This window comes from Procambarus clarkii, chromosome 16 (genome assembly GCF_040958095.1).
Source record: "Procambarus clarkii isolate CNS0578487 chromosome 16, FALCON_Pclarkii_2.0, whole genome shotgun sequence".
Classification (NCBI taxonomy): Eukaryota; Metazoa; Arthropoda; class Malacostraca; order Decapoda; family Cambaridae; genus Procambarus; species Procambarus clarkii.
Window position 1 is genome coordinate 12,979,810 of NC_091165.1, and position 20,630 is coordinate 13,000,439.

A 20,630-nucleotide genomic window follows, 5' to 3' on the forward strand; every position below is an offset into this window, starting at 1 on the left:
TAGCAAGCCCTTTGCAGCTATTAGGGACTTTATCATATACCAGCTCTCTGATTCTGCCCTAACAAGGTGCAAGTTTGTGGGATGGCCATTGGTCTCCCTGTATTCTGATGGCCATCCGGTAATACCACCACCCACCGCCTGAGGGCGGATTAACCCATCCACCCTGGGACCTGCGACATTCGTCACTGATTGAGCTCCTGCTCAAGGGGGGTCTGTCCATCCTGGAGAGACTTGTCCAGTTTCATGTGCAGGATAATACTGCCTGCCTCAATTGCTTTAGCCAATAACTCAACCCCCCAAAATCTACATCTGGTCACCTGTCTTCTGGCCCTCCACACAACTACCCATTGTGCATGAGTTTAAGACTGTTATCACTGTCGCTTCTGGTCACCACCGGCGACATTAGTGCCTTTGGTGGCACTCTCAGAAAACACCTGACGTACCAGATGTCTTAACCAGCCTGCTTCCACCACAGACACCCACTCATACTCACACACACTCATAAGCACTTTTGCCACACTATATGTTTGAGAGAGAACAACTTCCTACTTCACTCCTACACATTTGGGTCACAAATGTGTGGGAGGATAAATTGAATTCTCTAGGGGTCCTGAGACTTTCACTAAAACGAATTCAAGGTTTCACACATTGCTTACATGCACTCTGGCTGTAGTATATGAGTTCCACCTCCAGGTTTGAATCCTCATGGCTCCTACTGATTTTATCATTGATACATCACATTAATGTGATTTTTTTGTGCATTTCAAGAAAAGCATCTCATAGCACAGCCACAGTTCATGCGGGCAATGTGTGAAACCCTGACTTAGTTTCAGTGGAAGTCTTGGGACCCTTGAGGATTCAGTTGAATTCCAGGTTGCATTGCTTTTGAGCATAATGTAATTACCTAAGTGTAATTACCTAAGTGTAGTTACAGGATGAGAGCTACGCTCGTGGTGTCCCGTCTTCCCAGCACTCTTTGTCATATAACGCTTTGAAACTACTGACGGTCTTGGCCTCCACCACCTTCTCACTTAACTTGTTCCAACCGTCTACCACTCTATTTGCGAAGGTGAATTTTCTTATATTTCTTCGGCATCTGTGTTTAGCTAGTTTAAATCTATGACCTCTTGTTCTTGAAGTTCCAGGTCTCAGGAAGTCTTCCCTGTCGATTTTGTCAATTCCTGTTACTATTTTGTATGTAGTGATCATATCACCTCTTTTTCTTCTGTCTTCTAGTTTTGGCATATTTAATGCTTCTAACCTCTCCTCGTAGCTCTTGCCCTTCAGTTCTGGGAGCCACTTAGTAGCATGTCTTTGCACCTTTTCCAGTTTGTTGATGTGCTTCTTAAGATATGGGCACCACACAACAGCTGCATATTCTAGCTTTGGCCTAACAAAAGTCATGAACAATTTCTTTAGTATATCGCCATCCATGTATTTAAATGCAATTCTGAAGTTAGAAAGCATAGCATAGGCTCCTTGCACAATATTCTTTATGTGGTCCTCAGGTGATAGTTTTCTATCTAGAACCACTCCTAGATCTCTTTCTTTATCAGAATTCTTTAAAGATTTCTCACATAATATATAGGTTGTGTGGGGTCTATGTTCTCCTATTCCACATTCCATAACATGACATTTATTAACATTAAATTCCATTTGCCAAGTGGTGCTCCATATACTTATTTTGTCCAGGTCTTTTTGAAGGGCATGACAGTCATCTAAATTTCTTATCCTTCCTATTATCTTAGCATCATCAGCAAACATGTTCATATAATTCTGTATACCAACTGGTAGATCATTTATGTACACAATAAACATCACTGGTGCAAGAACTGAACCCTGTGGTACTCCACTTGTGACATTTCTCCATTCTGATACATTGCCTCTGATTACTGCCCTCATTTTTCTATCAGTCAGAAAATTTTTCATCCATGATAGAAGCTTACCTGTCACCCCTCCAATATTTTCCAGTTTCCAGAACAACCTCTTATGTGGAACTCTGTCGAAAGCCTTTTTTAGGTCCAGATAGATGCAGTCAACCCAACCATGTGGTCATGTGGTCTAGAGTATGTGCTTGGGAGTACTCTGCGCAGGTTCAAATCCTCCTCATGGCTCCTATTGATTTTCTCTTTTGAGAAGATATTACAGTAGCACATTCTTATGCTGAAAGTGCCAAGGAAACAGGAAGGCCAATAAAGATCACTGGCTCTGCCGTTGTAACAGTTATTTTCTTTCTTGCAAAGTTTATTGTATTATAAGATATTAAAGCATCTTGCATATTGTATTTGAGTAATTCAAAATACAACCTAGGTATGACTGATTAATTCACAAATATACTGAATTTACCTAAGGGTCACTAATACGAGTGGCCTCGACGAGGACAGGAAGACGACAGATTGTCAAAGGTCCACCCATACTCATTTGCATACAGTAATGAAGTAGATAATCATTTTAAAATGTTACTCACTTCCTGGTGTAGCTGCTGCCTTCCTTTCTTTTTTGGTTGGAGGAGTATAAACATCCCCCCTGATAGCTGCCCTGGTTCTTCTCCGACCAGGCGTTTCCTTATCCTCAAATCCCATCTCTTTTAACAATGCTTCACCTTCAGCAGTGGCTCGAGAAACTGTGCTGGTGCGGTTCTTTTTCTGCAATAAAAATACATTCAGTGACAAATTTATGGCAATTTTAATTACAATATTAGCTTTGTGTGATTACAGCATCACCACTCTCTTGCTTAGCTTAAAGAACATAACAATACATAAATCTGCAGAAGGGCCCATGCAAGGCAAGTTCTATTTATAACCAACCACTCTCATTCAAGTACAGTACTATAATTATTCAACTTGTATTTGAAAATTTACAGTGTGCTTCCCCTCTATAATGTTATTTGTAACTTATTACACAGATTATAAGAACGTGGTGGTGATAATTGTGTTGGTTTGTGCTCACAGTGATGGTAGGGTTGGGTGGAGTATAGAGATGTAGATAGGCCCTATTAGATGAATATGTTCACATTAATCTTTAAACTCAAGTTGGGTGAAAGGGGGATGCTTGTTTATATAACATTTAAAAACAGCATCACAATCTAGGTTGGCTTAAATATGAATTCATTTATCTACAATTTACAACAAACATATGCAAACTTTAAACCAATTCTTAAAGGAAAATTTCAAGATAATGACCTGATAATATTGAGCGTGCAAATTTTTCTGGAAGTAATTATCAGTTAAACCATAAAAGGCGATGGCATTGGGGTACAACATTTAGTTTTATATCTAGAAACATTAGTAACAGGAATACCAATACATTTTCAAGAGTAATGTGGAACTCAACTGGGATCCACGATGGTTGTTATGCCCCATAGGCAAGGTCTTGCATTTGTCGATATTAAAAAGCCTTTGCCAAACCATCTGTGGAGTTCATGTAGATCTCTTTGTAAGACTTCAATATTATTATAATACTAATATTTTATAATAATAATATTTCCTACTTTACCATATATCTGTGTCATCTGCAAATTTGATGATGTGGTTTGTAATATCTTCTGATGTAGTTGGTAATATTCTCATCTATGTCATTAATGTACAATATATGACAAAATGGGATGGCCCCAAATTGGACCCCTGAGGTACCCCACTTACCACATTTCTCCATTCAGATTCATTTCCATTTAGCACGACCCTTTGATTTCTTTGTTGCAACCATTATCAAGGACAAGGGGTCAGAACTTATTTGGCAATAGTTATACAGTAAATGAGTGGAGGAAACTCACCACTCATTTGAAAAGTTTTCAAAAAACCTTAGGCAAGTAAACAAAAAATTATGTATAGTAAAGACAGAATATGTTGTACAGATACAGTACAAGAGAAAATAAATGGTTATAAATAAGTTCTGATTCGGTGGCCAGCTGACATACTTCAGTTTTAACCCTCTCAGCCAATTTCTCTTGAAACACCTGACTTACGCTCAACACATGTATGGAATGTATGGTTATGAAAAGGCCCACAACTGTGACAACTCCAGACTCCAATTCCAAGAAACCTATAAGTGTCTCTTACGTATGTCAGATGATTAAAAAAAAGCAGTATCTTATATGGTAATCATTGTAAAATCATATTCAATGACTGTGAGCCGGACCTGCTCAAGTATAAAATGTTAATAAATAAATAATAGACAAAATATTGAGTGTACGTTGTCGCTAAGACAATTTTTCGTGAACAATTCACATAGTCGTCAGAGAAACAATACGTGAGAGACCTGAGATGAACAGGTGGGCCCTCGGCCCCACTATGCAGTAGTTGGCGCAGCACCCACGCGCGCCCACAGAGGCCGCGCCTCTATGTCAAAATTTAAAAAAATTCAAATGTTTATTTGGGTAAAGTACATACATACAAGGGGTGATACAGATATTGATGAATTTATAGATAGAGCTAGTATATACAATGCCTAAAGCCACTATTACGCAAAGCGTTTCGGGCAGAATGTAATGTAATGATACTTTATTCATAATGATATATAATCGCAACAATATTTCAGTGGTACTTAAATTTGCTGATTGTTCCTAATAGTTGGGGTTGGTTTATTGTGCCCCATACCCGTCTTTGATAGTTTATTTTGCCCCATACCCATCTGTGAGTGATAGTTTATTTTGCCCCATACCCGTCTTTGAGTGATAGTTTATTGTGCCCCATACCCATCAGTGAGTGATAGTTTATTGTGCCCCATACCCATCTGTGAGTGATCGTTTATTGTGCCCATACTCATCTGTGAGTGATAGTTTATTGTGCCCCACACCCATCTGTGAGTGATCGTTTATTGTGCCCATACTCATCTGTGAGTGATCGTTTATTGTGCCCCATACCCATCAGTGAGTGATAGTTTATTGTGCCCCATACCCATCAGTGAGTGATAGTTTATTGTGCCCCATACCCATCTGTGAGTGATAGTTTATTGTGCCCCATACCCATCTGTGAGTGATAGTTTATTGTGCCCCATACCCATCTGTGAGTGATAGTTTATTGTGCCCCATACCCATCTGTGAGTGATAGTTTATTGTGCCCCATACCCATCTGTGAGTGATAGTTTATTGTGCCCCATACCCATCTGTGAGTGATAGTTTATTGTGCCCCATACCCATCTGTGAGTGATCGTTTATTGTGCCCCATTGACAATGTTTGGCGTACATTGTCGTACGCCAAACAGACCTTCGATTAGATTAAGTATGCGTCAATAGTGCGACGTGCTATTAGGAGAACGGGTTGAGAAATGAGTCAAAACCCATGCTTTCAAAGGAGTTGATTAGCAACTAACTTCAGATTGGTTTTGACGAGCCTCGTGACAACACAACTCTTCACATGCCCTACAGCATTATGTAATTGAATATGAAAAAAATTGAAGAATTTAGAAACTACTCTTATCGTTAATGTTTTTCAAATGTCCAAGCATTTATTATGGGATAAAATATTACACAATCCAAGTGAAGTAATCCAAGATTGCTTACTATAGATAGTACATGTTTTTGTGTGTCAGTTAACACTGTCTTCTGTTACGATCTCAGGTAGCTAAAAAACGAGTCTACCTTGAGAGTTATTCTGCAAGACCTGACCTAAATAAGAGGTCAAAGACACATAGACATGTGAATGTATATAGTAAACATTCGATTAGATTTGGCAAACAGTTAAAAGCATGGGCAGTGAATAAATGTGTACATAAATGACTTGACATGAGATGTCGAAAGTTTGTGAGGAAGGCATGAGGCTCGTGTCAGGGGCCTTGACCTTACTCGAGTAGGGGAAGTCGTGGAAGGTGGATGTTGTGTCTTTAAGCTCCTGGTAGTAGAGGGAAGAAACCCTATTTACGTGCTCCGTCAAGAGGAGAATTATTCAGGGGTTCTTGTGTGAAGCCTGGAGACGACTTCGTGCTCAAGTTGGGAAGGATAAAAGCCCTGTAGAGAAGTTTAAATGGCACTTTTGTGGGCTGAGGAGTGCGCCAACGTCCAACGCTGGGGCCAGGGCGCACCCTTATACAACTAACACTGTGGTAAGCACAATTTTAACCAGTTTACAGTGATTGTCTGCAGTTGGTCGTGTGCCCAGTGACCGTAGCGAATGTTTATTGATATGTTAGGCATATTTTGATGAGGCGGAAGGCCAAAATAAGAGAGTAAAGATGGAGGAACGCCCTGGAGAGCGTAGCGACATCCATCCACTCTGACCGCTGGTGGGCGACTGAGTGAGAGGGCCGCCCGGGAAGCGGAGAGCTCCTAGGGAGGGGAGAAAATGGACCAGCCCAAACGTGGGGGAGTCACCTCACAGCATATAGAAAGCAGAAAGATGTCAAGTGAAACATTTTTATTAGCGTGTCGATGGGTTGCAGGATTGTCTGGGGAAGGAGTTGCTGAGAACTTCGAAGCCAGCAGAGAGGGAGGGAGTAAATTTTTAAATTTTGCCCAGAGGGGCGAGTTTATTGGGCAGCGCCACTCATCTTGAGTGGACATACCGCCATAGCAGCATGTACAACACTCCCCAATAGGAAGAAAACCCGCTGGGTTGTTAGTTGATGAGACTCTAAGGATTTCATCAAATCCCTTCAAATTTTCTGCTGTATGTTAGCTTGTGGACCATTCAAGCTTGTCGCATCAATGTTACTCATGCGGCCCCAGCGTGAGTAGTGAAGTGATTTGATGAAATCTGTGCCCAAAATAGTCACGAGCTCTGTCGGGTATTAGGGTTAAGTCAGATGACTTTCCAATATTTTTGAACATTCTGTTAGTTAACTGGTTATAGTACTGGACACACCAAGGGGCATGGAGGCCATGGCTGACAGGGTTAGAATCCTTCAGGGGTCAAGAGTTTTTCTGAAATACAAAAAAAATATATAATTATAGGTGTGGGTGTATTTATTTAGTTGTTTTGCTGGGGTTGAGCTTTGCTCTTTTGGCCCGCCTATCAACTGTTTACTAACTTCCTTTTTTTTTCCCCCCACACACACACACAACCCAGGAAGCAGCCCGTGACAGCTGACTAACTCCCAGGTACCTATTTACTGCTAGGTAACGGGGGCATTCAGGGTGAAAGAAACTTTGCCCATTTGTTTCTGCCTGGTGCGGGAATCGAACCCGCGCCACAGAATTAAGAGTACTGCGCGCTATCCACTAGGCTACCAAGCCCCCCCCCTATCCACCAGGCTACCAGGGCCCTGTGTACTCACCTAGTTGTGTTTGCGGGGTTGAGCTCTGGCTCTTTGGTCCCGCCGTAGTGCGCGTGTGTGCGCGCGCGTGTGTGTGCGCGCGTGTGTGTGCGCGTGTGTGTGCGTGTGTGTGTGCGCGCGTGCGCGCGCGCGCAACAAAAAAAACTCCTCACCCCTGAAGAATTCGAACCAAGCCAGAGGTTCCATGGCCCTTTACGTGTCCAGTACTTGCACCACGAGACTACAACGACTATTAACAGAATTGAAAGTCGTCTGACCCTTAATCCAATTCCCAACAGCCCTCTGTGACCTTTTTTTGGGCACATATTTCAGCAAATCTGGAGCACAATGCCCTATTCATATGGGAATCCCAACCAATATCCTCCTACCTTTTTGTTCTGTTGTACATCTTTCCTGCTGACAGTTTCCACTCAAGTTCTTAACTGGGTTCCCGTTAATGTTCTGTTATTCCCCTGCTTTTATTCCTTCCTGTAAAACAGAGAAGAGGTTCAACCTCTCACCCACTGTCTCCCTGATTATTAATTTCCCGTTATTCACTAATGTTCTAGCACTCTCCAATGTCCCATTGTAATGTCTTGTAATGTCCCATTGTTGATCCCAAGAGTAATCACTAGCCAGACATTAACACTGAGGCAGCTCTTATTTATATACAATCAACCTTATTCATATATGTTTAAACTTCACTCCAAATAATCCAGCGATCACATGTCTATTATGTTAACCGGTAATCTTTCACATAAATGAACCCTGTCCAGCTACTCTGATTCATCAAGCAAGTACGCAACCATTTACGATATATGTACATCTTTCAACAATCACGGCGGCTTTGTTTACATTTAGCAAGCACTACGAGATTATCAATCAATCTCGCTACAAGCTGAGTCCAACCCGTCCTCGACTCAAATCCCTTACATCCAGCAGTCGACTGCACAGACGCATTTATAATTTTTTTCATGCTGTTCATTCAAAACAAGAATTTTCTCAAGTATGAATAAATATTATAATGGCATATTGTGTATATATATGTAGGTTAGGTTACGTGTTTAGGTTCTGTTGGCGATTATTTGTATTTGTAGTACGTAGGTGAAGCATTTATAGCGTTGTGGTTCGAACAAATTTCATCAGTGAAGCACTTGTTCCGGAAGTGTTCGAACTTCATCAGTTGCGAGTCGCCAGCCCGTCCTCTAAACAAAGATCCAAAAGTGATTCCATGCACCCGCCAAACGCCCTGTTTATGAATGAAAAGCGGTTTACACACGACTCACAACTGCTGACGTTCGAACATAACCGGAACAAGTGCTTCACTGACGAATTTTGTTCGAACCACAACGCTGTAAATGCTTCACCCACGTACTACAAATACAAATAATCGCCAACAGAACCTAAACACCTGACTTAACCTAACCTATGCCTATTTATACACAATATGCTAATATATTATAATATTAATTTATACTTGAGAACATTCCCGTTTTGAATGAACAGCATGTTAAAATTTATGAATGCGTCTGTGGGGTTGACCGCTGGATGTAATGGACTTGAGTCCAGGATGGGTTGAACGGGAAATATAATTTTTCAGGGAAATTCCTGCGTGGAATTTCCGCGCAGGAAATTTCCCAGGCCTAGCCAGAGGCTTTAAAGCCCCTAAGCCTCTGGTTGGCCCACTAAGTGTTGCTTGCTTCTGTTTTACTTAGGCAAAGTATGAGTATTTATGACTCGTATGGTCGTTTCAGAAGATTTTGCCCAATGTGTTTAACAACTTTTTATGCTCTGTTGAATCTAAGTTGAAATCTTAATGGGTTTGTAACTGTACACTGTGTTAGATGATGTTCCAGTGGTCTGTCGGGCATTTCTCCACAGTGCTGACATTTCCTCTCATCTTCCGGAACCTGTAAGCCTATTTCCCATGCACATGGGTTTCCAAGCCTAATGCGATGTAAGTGTACTTCTGTTGTTCAACTGCTCCCTTTCATCAAACTAAGTGGTTCGTAGTTGGTTGAATTCTTGAACCAACCTGCAGATCCTGATGTTGCAACTGCTGTGTCGTGGTCACTGTACATCTGCATTGCTCTATTTTTAATTACTTTCTTAATCTGCGATAGGCTCTGTGGTATATAAATGTCTACATTTCTTCGCTTAGTTGCAAGTTTTGCAGCTTCGTCTGCAATGGTTTGCACAAGACTCAACTGATTTCGTTCGAACACTTCCGGAACAAGTGCTTCACCCACGTACTACAAATGCAAATAATCGCCAACATGACCTAAACACCTAACCTAACTTTACACATGTCTATATATGTACAATATGCTAATATATTATAATATTTATTTATATTTGAGAAAATTCCCGTTTTGAATTAACAGCATGTAAAAATTTATGAATGGGTCTGTGGGGTTGGCCGCTGGATGGACGGAGTCGAGGACGGGTTGCACAACTGATTTCGTTCGAACACTTCTGGAACAAATGCTTTACTGACGAATTTTGTTCGAACCACAACGCTTAAATTCTTTACCCACGTACTACAAATAAACGCCAACAGAACCTAAACACCTAACTTATGCCTATATATGCACAATACACAAATATATTATAATATTAATATTTGAGATCATTCCCGTTTTGAATTAGCAGCATATAAAAGTTTGAATGCGTCTGTGGGGTCGACCACTGGATGTAATGGACTTGAGTCGAGGACAGGTTGTAAATGCTTCACCCGCGTACTGCAAATACAGATAATCGCCAACAGAACATAAACATCTAACCAGTGATTAAATATGCACAGTATGCTAATATGTAACAATATTCATTTATTACTATTTTTGAGAAAATTCCTATTTTAAATGAACAGCATGTTAAAATTGATGACTGAGTCTTTGGGGTCGACCGCTGGGTAGAATGGACTTGGTCTTAGGACGGGTTGTAAGTGCTTCACTCACGTCCTTCAAATGCAAATAATCGCCAACTTGGATACTTAATCTATGTCTAACTATACCTAGAACTTTAATATATAATATTTATTGTTGAGTAAACCTATTCTAATGCACAATACATAAAAATTGAAGAATGCGTCAGGGAAGGGGGGCCGGCCGACGCTAATGAGCCTGGCCTGAGGATAGGTTGTTTAAACTGTGCAATTACGAAAACTTAGTGACAACCAGAAAACAAAAAGGATTACGATGTTACAAACTTACACAGTACAATATATATTCTGAGTCTATGGTATAATTCTAAGACATTCTAAAGTTGAGTATTTTTTTTTACCAATCTTGCATATATTGCCAAACCTCCAGTATTGTTTACAATGAACGGTGCGGGGATTATCCCCTCACGTGATGTTCAAACTTCTAAATTGTGTCAAGTGGAAACTATGGACCAATAACAATACAGATCTTCTCATACATAATATTGAAACAATGGGTAGACGTTCTCCTGATATATCAAAAACTGCAAATGTTCACGTGGCAAAATTGTTATAAGTATAATATGTGGTCATAATACATATTATGACCACAGAAAGCTCAAGCAATCCCACAACCAAAGCTTCCAGCAGCACTACCACGAGAGGAGCAACAGTAGCAAACGCTCCCAAAGAAGCACTGGAGGGCCTCCGCACCAGCCACAGGTCCCTGACACTCAACACCACCAACACCCACCACTCCTGGCTCACACTACCGACACCCACCACTCCTGGCTCACACTACCGACACCCACCACTCCTGGCTCACACTACCGACACCCACCACTCCTGGCTCACACTACCGACACCCACCACTCCTGGCTCACACTACCGACACCCACCACTCCTGGCTCACACAACCGACACCCACCACTCCTGGCTCACACTACCGACACCCACCTCTCCTGGCTCTCACTACCGACACCCACCACTCCTGGCTCACACTACCGACACCCACCTCTCCTGGCTCTCACTACCGACACCCACCACTCCTGGCTCTCACTACCGACACCCACCACTCCTGGCTCTCACTACCGACACCCACCTCTCCTGGCTCTCACTACCGACACCCACCACTCCTGGCTCTCACTACCGACACCCACCTCTCCTGGCTCTCACTACCGACACCCACCACTCCTGGCTCACACTACCGACACCCACCACTCCTGGCTCACACACCACCGACACCCACCACTCCTGGCTCACACACCACCGACACCCACCACTCCTGGCTCACACTACCGACACCCACCACTCCTGGCTCACACTACCGACACCCACCACTCCTGGCTCACACACCGCCGACACCCACCACTCCTGGCTCACACACCGCCGACACCCACCACTCCTGGCTCACACACCGCCGACACCCACCACTCCTGGCTCACACACCGCCGACACCCACCACTCCTGGCTCACACACCGCCGACACCCACCACTCCTGGCTCACACACCGCCGACACCCACCACTCCTGGCTCACACACCGCCGACACCCACCACTCCTGGCTCACACACCGCCGACACCCACCACTCCTGGCTCACACACCGCCGACACCCACCACTCCTGGCTCACACACCGCCGACACCCACCACTCCTGGCTCACACACCGCCGACACCCACCACTCCTGGCTCACACACCGCCGACACCCACCACTCCTGGCTCACACACCGCCGACACCCACCACTCCTGGCTCACACACCGCCGACACCCACCACTCCTGGCTCACACACCGCCGACACCCACCACTCCTGGCTCACACACCGCCGACACCCACCACTCCTGGCTCACACACCGCCGACACCCACCACTCCTGGCTCACACACCGCCGACACCCACCACTCCTGGCTCACACACCGCCGACACCCACCACTCCTGGCTCACACACCGCCGACACCCACCACTCCTGGCTCACACACCGCCGACACCCACCACTCCTGGCTCACACACCGCCGACACCCACCACTCCTGGCTCACACACCGCCGACACCCACCACTCCTGGCTCACACACCGCCGACACCCACCACTCCTGGCTCACACACCGCCGACACCCACCACTCCTGGCTCACACACCGCCGACACCCACCACTCCTGGCTCACACATCGCCGACACCCACCACTCCTGGCTCACACACCGCCGACACCCACCACTCCTGGCTCACACACCGCCGACACCCACCACTCCTGGCTCTCACACCACCGACACCCACCTCTCCTGGCTCTCACACCACCGACACCCACCACTCCTGGCTCACACACCACCGACACCCACCACTCCTGGCTCACACACCACCGACACCTACCGCTCATGACAAGTATACTTGTATAAGGTTGTACAGTATGAGACTACTCCGGTATATTACTCAGGTGTTGAGGGTAATGTAGTTCTCCATGCGAGTAACACAGGTATAATTACTGACGTAACTGCAAACACAAGTATTGATAATCGTTATAATATTTTATCAATTGGAAGCTGTTCGTAGGGAACACCTCATAAATTATCACCGTAAATTATGTAGCGGTTGATTAGGTGTGAGAGCCGTTGGCAAGACCAGCAGAAGGGCTGGTGGCGTCCGTGGGAGCAACCAGTGGTGTTGGTGGTAGATCAATACACCATGAGCAACCCGACATCTTGTTAGCCAGCCTGCTGGTCTCCTCCCTCATCTCCCTCACACCTCACACGTGAAACTCTTCTACACTGTCACACCTCCGTGTCTCACCCCTCTGCTCTACAGCCCTCTGTTCACCACGGGTCTACCCCTTCACAACCCCTACACTGTCACTTGAACATTATCTCCCTATGTCAACACTGTCCCCTCACACCTGCACACTGTCCCTCACACCCCCACACTGTCCCTCACACCTCCACACTGTCCCCTCACACCTCCACACTGTCCCCTCACACCTCCACACTGTCCCCTCACACCTCCACACTGTCCCCTCACACCTCCACACTGTCCCCTCACACCTCCACACTGTCCCCTCACACCTCCACACTGTCCCCTCACACCTCCACACTGTCCCCTCACACCTCCACACTGTCCCTCACACCTCCACACTGTCCCTCACACCTCCACACTGTCCCTCACACCCCCACACTGTCCCCTCACACCTCCACACTGTCCCCTCACACTGTCCCTCACACCTGCACACTGTCCCCTCACACTGTCCCTCACACCTGCACACTGTCCCTCACACCTCCACACTGTCCCTCACACCCCCACACTGTCCCCTCACACCTCCACACTGTCCCCTCACACCTGCACACTGTCCCTCACACCTCCACACTGTCCCTCACACCCCCACACTGTCCCCTCACACCCCCACACTGTCCCCTCACACCTCCACACTGTCCCCTCACACCTGCACACTGTCCCTCACACCTCCACACTGTCCCTCACACCCCCACACTGTCCCCTCACACCTCCACACTGTCCCCTCACACCTCCACACTGTCCCTCACACCTCCACACTGTCCCCTCACACCTCCACACTGTCCCCTCACACCTCCACACTGTCCCCTCACACCTCCACACTGTCCCCTCACACCTCCACACTGTCCCCTCACACCTCCACACTGTCCCCTCACACCTCCACACTGTCCCCTCACACCTCCACACTGTCCCCTCACACCTCCACACTGTCCCCTCACACCTCCACACTGTCCCCTCACACCCCCACACTGTCCCCTCACACCCCCACACTGTCCCCTCACACCTCCACACTGTCCCCTCACACCTCCACACTGTCCCCTCACACCTCCACACTGTCCCCTCACACCTCCACACTGTCCCCTCACACCTCCACACTGTCTCCTCACACCCCCACACTGTCCCCTCACACCTCCACACTGTCCCCTCACACCCCCACACTGTCCCCTCACACCTCCACACTGTCCCCTCACACCTCCACACTGTCCCCTCACACCTCCACACTGTCCCCTCACACCTCCACACTGTCCCCTCACACCCCCACACTGTCCCCTCACACCTCCACACTGTCCCCCTCACACCTCCACACTGTCCCCCTCACACCTCCACACTGTCCCCCTCACACCTCCACACTGTCCCCCTCACACCTCCACACTGTCCCCCTCACACCTCCACACTGTCCCCCTCACACCTCCACACTGTCCCCCTCACACCTCCACACTGTCCCCCTCACACCTCCACACTGTCCCCCTCACACCTCCACACTGCCCCCTCACACCTCCACACTGTCCCTCACACTGTCCCTAGCACCTAGTCAGCCCCTTAACAAAAATGTATACCTTTTAAGACTGCAGTTTACGGCTTAAAGGGTCTGAGCTTCCCCAGAGGTGTTGTAACTGATGTCATATGATGTTTATTATATAATGGTATAAAAATGGGTTTGTACGTATAGGTGCTGATGATTACGAAGATGTTACAACTCTGACCCTTATTCAGTAATCAGTTATGAAACTTATCGTACTTAAATAATCATCTAATATAAGATTTTCGAAGCATGTGACCCAAGAATTTTTATTTTAAATGATAAATCTGAGACCAGTGATGTTATTTTACTTCAGTCACCCACATCTGAGTTAATCCTACAACAAACGAAAATGTAAAATTAATGGCTAACTCGTTAATTCAAATTTTATGAATTAATTTTAATAACAGATTTTAAATAATATTTTCAAAGTCGTTTACAAGGAAACGCACAATTTTTGGTTTTCTTAATATTAGGAGTTATTGAGAGTGGTGCGGGAGGGTGAGATGAGCACCTCAGGGGAAGACAACACAAAGTCGTACACGAGACAAGAAGAAAACCAAAATATTTTACTGATTGGAAAAAAATCCACAATTATTAGGCCTATATTTAGAATCGCGAGGCAATACATAAGAAAATGGTGACATCTTGAAAGAAAAAAACAATTATGTTAAGCAGACAGACATGCAACATGATGGATGTCGGTCCTCTCGGCTCCTTAACAGTCCCCCGTTGGCGATGTAATAATTGCAGCATCCCACAACACTTGCCTAACTCTCGGGGTACCTATTTACTGTTAGGTAAACAGAGGCATTGAGGTGAGAGGAAACGTGTCTACTCATTTTTCTCCAGCCCAGGCATCGAACCTGGGGTCCCCGATTGTTAGTCGAGAACGATGACTGCTGTACTACAGCTCTGTATTACAAGGCATCCCCCAGTCTTCCTGAGTCTGTTGGTCTGGTCCTTCAGTACCTCATTCAGCTCCCTCACACCCTTCTCCTCCTCATTCCTCCACTTGACGCACCTTTCTCCTCCTCATTCCTCCACTTGACGCACCTTCCTCTCTTCTCTACTCTTCTCTACATGCCAAAATCAACATAATTGCTTCAGTAGAAGACATGAAAATACTACAAACATGTAACAACAAAGACTTGAATGAGAGAACAGTTAACAACATGGTTTTCAAAACCAGCAAATTCCAACTACTTTGCGTACATATATTAACAGACAAAAATGAAGGGCTCAAACTGGATAGCGAGTCTAAGAGTAATAGTGTCGGACGATTAACGTTTAGTGGTCATAACAAAGCATACTTAGCATAAGCTAGTAAAATAATAGTTCATTATGAGAGCTGTCAACACAAGATGCCACTATAATGCTTCTACTCCAGTCATGTGCTACCCCACCTAGAAGACTTCTCTCTACTCACCTCCTCTTTCAAGGCAGGAGAGATGTCTGAAATGGAAGGAATATAGAGAACATATACTGCACGCACTGACACAATAAACGCCTAAATTACTAAACCTCCTGCACTGGGAATGTATTCTCTGAAATAAGGAAGAGATTTATATAACATCAAATTGACAAATTGGCAATTGACTAACAATTTACTGATGCGCAAAATATAAGAAATGCAAAATAGACTCAATGAAAATTAGAGATGCCATAAGCACACCAGGACACTATGAAGATCACAAACCCATGGCTATTCAACCCTGCAGCACATACAGGTGTAGGGAATATTACCGGAACCAAGGTTAGACTTGAATTTTTCATGAGGGAATTAGATAGGTTTCTGTAATTGTGAGGTCACCCAGGTTGTGATGTATGAGGGTATGCAGGCCGCTGCCAGCAACAGTCTTACCGATTAAGCTATTGCCCAACATGCCTGAGTCGGGCAGGACTGCGGGAGTAGAAGTCTTGAAACAGTCCACAGAGAAAAACCACAGGAAGTGGAGGTTATAAGAATGGTTGTGGTTGTAATTATATTTGTGCTTATGTTATAGTTGCTGTGATTGTAACAGTGGTTGGATTGCAATTAGTGTTGATTGTAGCATTTGTAGTGTCCATTATAGTGGTTGTAATTTTTGGGGTTTGTACCCAATGGTGGTTATGTCTGGGCGGCAGTGTTCATAGTTTAGTGATGATTGTCATTGTGGTACTTATAGCAGTAATTGTGAGATTTGTAGAAGTGGCTGCAACAATGGTTATTTATTTTCATCGTCTTCTGCTTGTCCGATAATATCTTGATCGGCAAGGCTGTTGCTTGGAGCGCCCCGTAGGCTCACATATCCACCATGAGCCAGTTGGACTGCACTTCTTACAGGAACCGGTCCAATTGTATCTTTAAACACCTGCATGTTTCTTATATTTGGTGGCAGGAGAGTGAATAGCCTTGAACCTCCGATGTTCTTAGTATCTGATCCTCTACTCTTCATTGGGTCTATTTTGAATTTCCAACCATACATTTCGCTCCAGCAGGTTATTGTTTTGTGCATATTTGTGTGTGGTAATCATGTCTGATGGCTGGTTATGGTGTGGATAGTGGCGCTTCATGACACAACAAATCGGAACAATTATTGATAATACCAAATTATGATTACATTTGAATTAGGAATATAATAAAACAAAAACAGTATGTTTTTTTGTTAGATAAGACTCGTCCACATTTGTGGCGTCCATCACACAGGACGGGAGGGAGTAGCTAGCGAGGACCTCCTTCACCGTGACGGGAGGGAGTAACTAGCGAGGACCTCCTCCACCGTGACGGGAGGGAGTAACTAGCGAGGACCTCCTCCACCGTGACGGGAGGGAGTAACTAGCGAGGACCTCCTTCACCGTGACGGGAGGGAGTAACTAGCGAGGACCTCCTCCACCGTGACGGGAGGGAGTAGCTAGCGAGGACCTCCTTCACCGTGACGGGAGGGAGTAACTAGCGAGGACCTCCTCCACCGTGACGGGAGGGAGTAACTAGCGAGGACCTCCTCCACCGTGACGGGAGGGAGTAACTAGCGAGGACCTCCTCCACCGTGACGGGAGGGAGTAACTAGCGAGGACCTCCTTCACCGTGACGGGAGGGAGTAACTAGCGAGGACCTCCTTCACCGTGATGGGAGGGAGTAACTAGCGAGGACCTCCTTCACCGTGACGGGAGGGAGTAGCTAGCGAGGACCTCCTTCACCGTGACGGGAGGGAGTAGCTAGCGAGGACCTCCTTCACCGTGACGGGAGGGAGTAGCTAGCGAGGAGCTCCTTCACCGTGACGGGAGAGAGTAGCTAGCGAGGACCTCCTTCACCGTGACGGGAGAGAGTAGCTAGCGAGGACCTCCTTCACCGTGACGGGAGGGAGTAGCTAGCGAGGACCTCCTCCACCGTGACGGGAGGAGGTCCACTAGCCACCCCTCCCCCTGCCCATCTCACCTGGTCACCCCCCTCCTGCCCGTCTCACCTAGCTACCCCCCCCCCGCCCGTCTCACCTAGCCACCCCCTCCCTGCCCGTCTCACCTAGCCACCCCCGCCCGTCTCACCTAGCCACCCCCGCCCGTCTCACCCTAGCCACCCCCCCCCCCCCCGCCCGTCTCACCTAGCCACCCCCGCCCGTCTCACCTAGCCACCCCCCCCCCGCCCGTCTCACCTAGCCACCCCCCCCCCGCCCGTCTCACCTAGCCACCCCCCCCGCCCGTCTCACCAAGCCACCCCCTCCCTGCCCGTCTCACCTAGCCACCCCCTCCCTGCCCGTCTCACCTAGCCACCCCCTCCCTGCCCGTCTCACCTAGCCCCCCCCGCCCGTCTCACCTAGCCACCCCCCCCCCGCCCGTCTCGCCTAGCCACCCCCCCCCCGCCCGTCTCACTTAGCCACCCCGCCCCGCCCGTCTCACCTAGCCACCCCCCCTCCTGCCCGTCTCACCTAGCTACCCCCCCCGCCCGTCTCACCTAGCCACCCCCTCCCTGCCCGTCTCACCTAGCCACCCCCGCCCGTCTCACCTAGCCACCCCCTCCCTGCCCGTCTCACCTAGCCCCCCCCCCCCCGCCCGTCTCACCTAGCCACCCCCCCCCCGCCCGTCTCGCCTAGCCAAACCCCCCCCCGCCCGTCTCACCTAGCCACCCCCCCCCCGCCCGTCTCGCCTAGCCAAACCCCCCCCCCGCCCGTCTCACCTAGCCACCCCCCCCCGCCCGTCTCACCTAGCCACCCCCCCTCCGCCCGTCTCACCTAGCAACCCCCCTCCCTGCCCGTCTCGCCTAGCCCCCCCCCCCGCCCGTCTCACCTGGCCACCCCCCCCCGCCCGTCTCGCCTAGCCACCCCCCCCCCCGCCCGTCTCACCTAGCCACCCCCCCCCCCGCCCGTCTCACCTAGCCACCCCCCCCCCCTCCGCCCGTCTCACCTAGCCACCCCCCCCCCGCCCGTCTCACCTAGCCACCACCCCCCACCCCCCGCCCGTCTCACCTAGCCACCCCACCCCCTGCCCGCCTCTCTTAGCCCCCCCCCCCCGTCTCATGACGAAGACATACTTCAGAGGGACGAGAACATCGATGCCGTCACCACCTACGTCACTGGTGGGTGCGTCAGCACTGCCTCTACACCCACCTCCCTTCACCCACCTCCCTACACCCACCTCCCTACACCCACCTCCCTACACACACCTCCCTACACCCACCTCCCTACACCCACCTCCCTACACCCACCTCCCTACACCCACCTCCCTACACCCACCTCCCTACACCCACCTCCCTACACACACCTCCCTTCACACACCTCCCTACACACACCTCCCTTCACACACCTCCCTACACCCACCTCCCTACACACACCTCCCTTCACCCACCTCCCTACACACACCTCCCTACACACACCTCCCTTCACCCACACCTCCCTTCACCCACCTCCCTACACCCACCTCCCTACACACACCTCCCTACACACACCTCCCTACACCCACCTCCCTACACCCACCTCCCTACACCCACCTCCCTACACCCACCTCCCTTCACCCACCTCCCTACACCCACCTCCCTACACCCACCTCCCTTCACCCACCTCCCTTCACCCACCTCCCTACACCCACCTCCCTACACCCACCTCCCTTCACCCGCCTCCCTTCACCCACCTCCCTTCACCCGCCTCCCTACACCCACCTCCCTACACCCGCCTCCCTACACACACCTCCCTACACCCACCTCCCTACACCCACCTCCCTACACACACCTCCCTACACACACCTCCCTACACCCACCTCCCTACACCCACCTCCCTACACCCACCTCCCTACACCCGCCTCCCTACACCCGCCTCCCTACACCCGCCTCCCTTCACCCGCCTCCCTACACCCGCCTCCCTACACCCGCCTCCCTTCACCCGCCTCCCTTCACCCGCCTCCCTTCACCCGCCTCCCTTCACCCGCCTCCCTTCACCCGCCTCCCTTCACCCGCCTCCTATCACCCGCCTGCCTACACCCACCTCCCTACACCCTCAACCCGTCCTGGCCGTGGCCGCCCACACTCCATGTTTCATATGTACCAGCCTACACACCCAGGCACACGTGGAAGATATGTGCCTGGGGTGGAGATAAGAGAAATAAAGGACCAGAATAAGACTGTACACCAGTAAAGGGAAGGGAAGGCAACGGTCAGAATCGAGAACAACATTTGTACTGGATTTCCATTCTGGCACCAACACCGCCATGGAGGTGAAGGTAGTGATGAGGAGAGTCTACACACTGACATTACGTACCACTTACGGATTACCTGTGCAACATTTCGAGAGTTGTTCTATTTCATAAACAATATACTGTATAAACTTTTTTCCATTTGCACCTATTTTGTTTACTCAGCAATGTCATATATATATTCATTTATACCTACAAAAGTAATAGGCATAATATTGAAAAAGTCCTATTTAAATTGCTTGACTATAATTATACCTTAAATATTAAGATTTTTTTATAGACACTATCATATTTTTGTCCATTAGGCTTCCCAGAGGCTTATTATAAACTTTTTTAATTTTAAATTTTGCCCCCAAGGGGCGAGTTTGTTGGGCAGCGTGTCCACCATGTTATGGGGCCGTGTCCACCATGTTATGGGGGCGTGTCCACCATGTTATGGGGCCGTGTCCACCATGTTATGGGGCCGTGTCCACCATGTTATGGGGCCGTGTCCACCATGTTATGGGGCCGTGTCCACCATGTTATGGGGGCGTGTCCACCATGTTATGGGGCCGTGTCCACCATGTTATG

General features: G+C 48.0%; 1 protein-coding gene across 2 annotated transcripts in view; it reads right to left on the reverse strand.

The window, feature by feature from the left end:
- Positions 1 to 20,630, reverse strand: part of LOC123760071 (uncharacterized protein DDB_G0286299) — a 43,211-nt gene that overhangs the window by 8,427 nt on the left and 14,154 nt on the right. Inside the window, exons 1-2 of one of the 2 annotated variants that reach the window (XM_069325282.1) lie at positions 3,183 to 3,321; positions 2,468 to 2,645 (exon numbers count right to left, since the gene is read on the reverse strand). In XM_069325282.1, the coding sequence (XP_069181383.1) occupies positions 2,468 to 2,645; positions 3,183 to 3,263 (259 nt within the window). In that variant the 5' untranslated portion in view covers positions 3,264 to 3,321. Of the gene's footprint in view, positions 1 to 2,467; positions 2,646 to 3,182; positions 3,322 to 20,630 lie in introns of those variants that run through there. The other variant, XM_045745514.2, reaches the window with a different exon arrangement.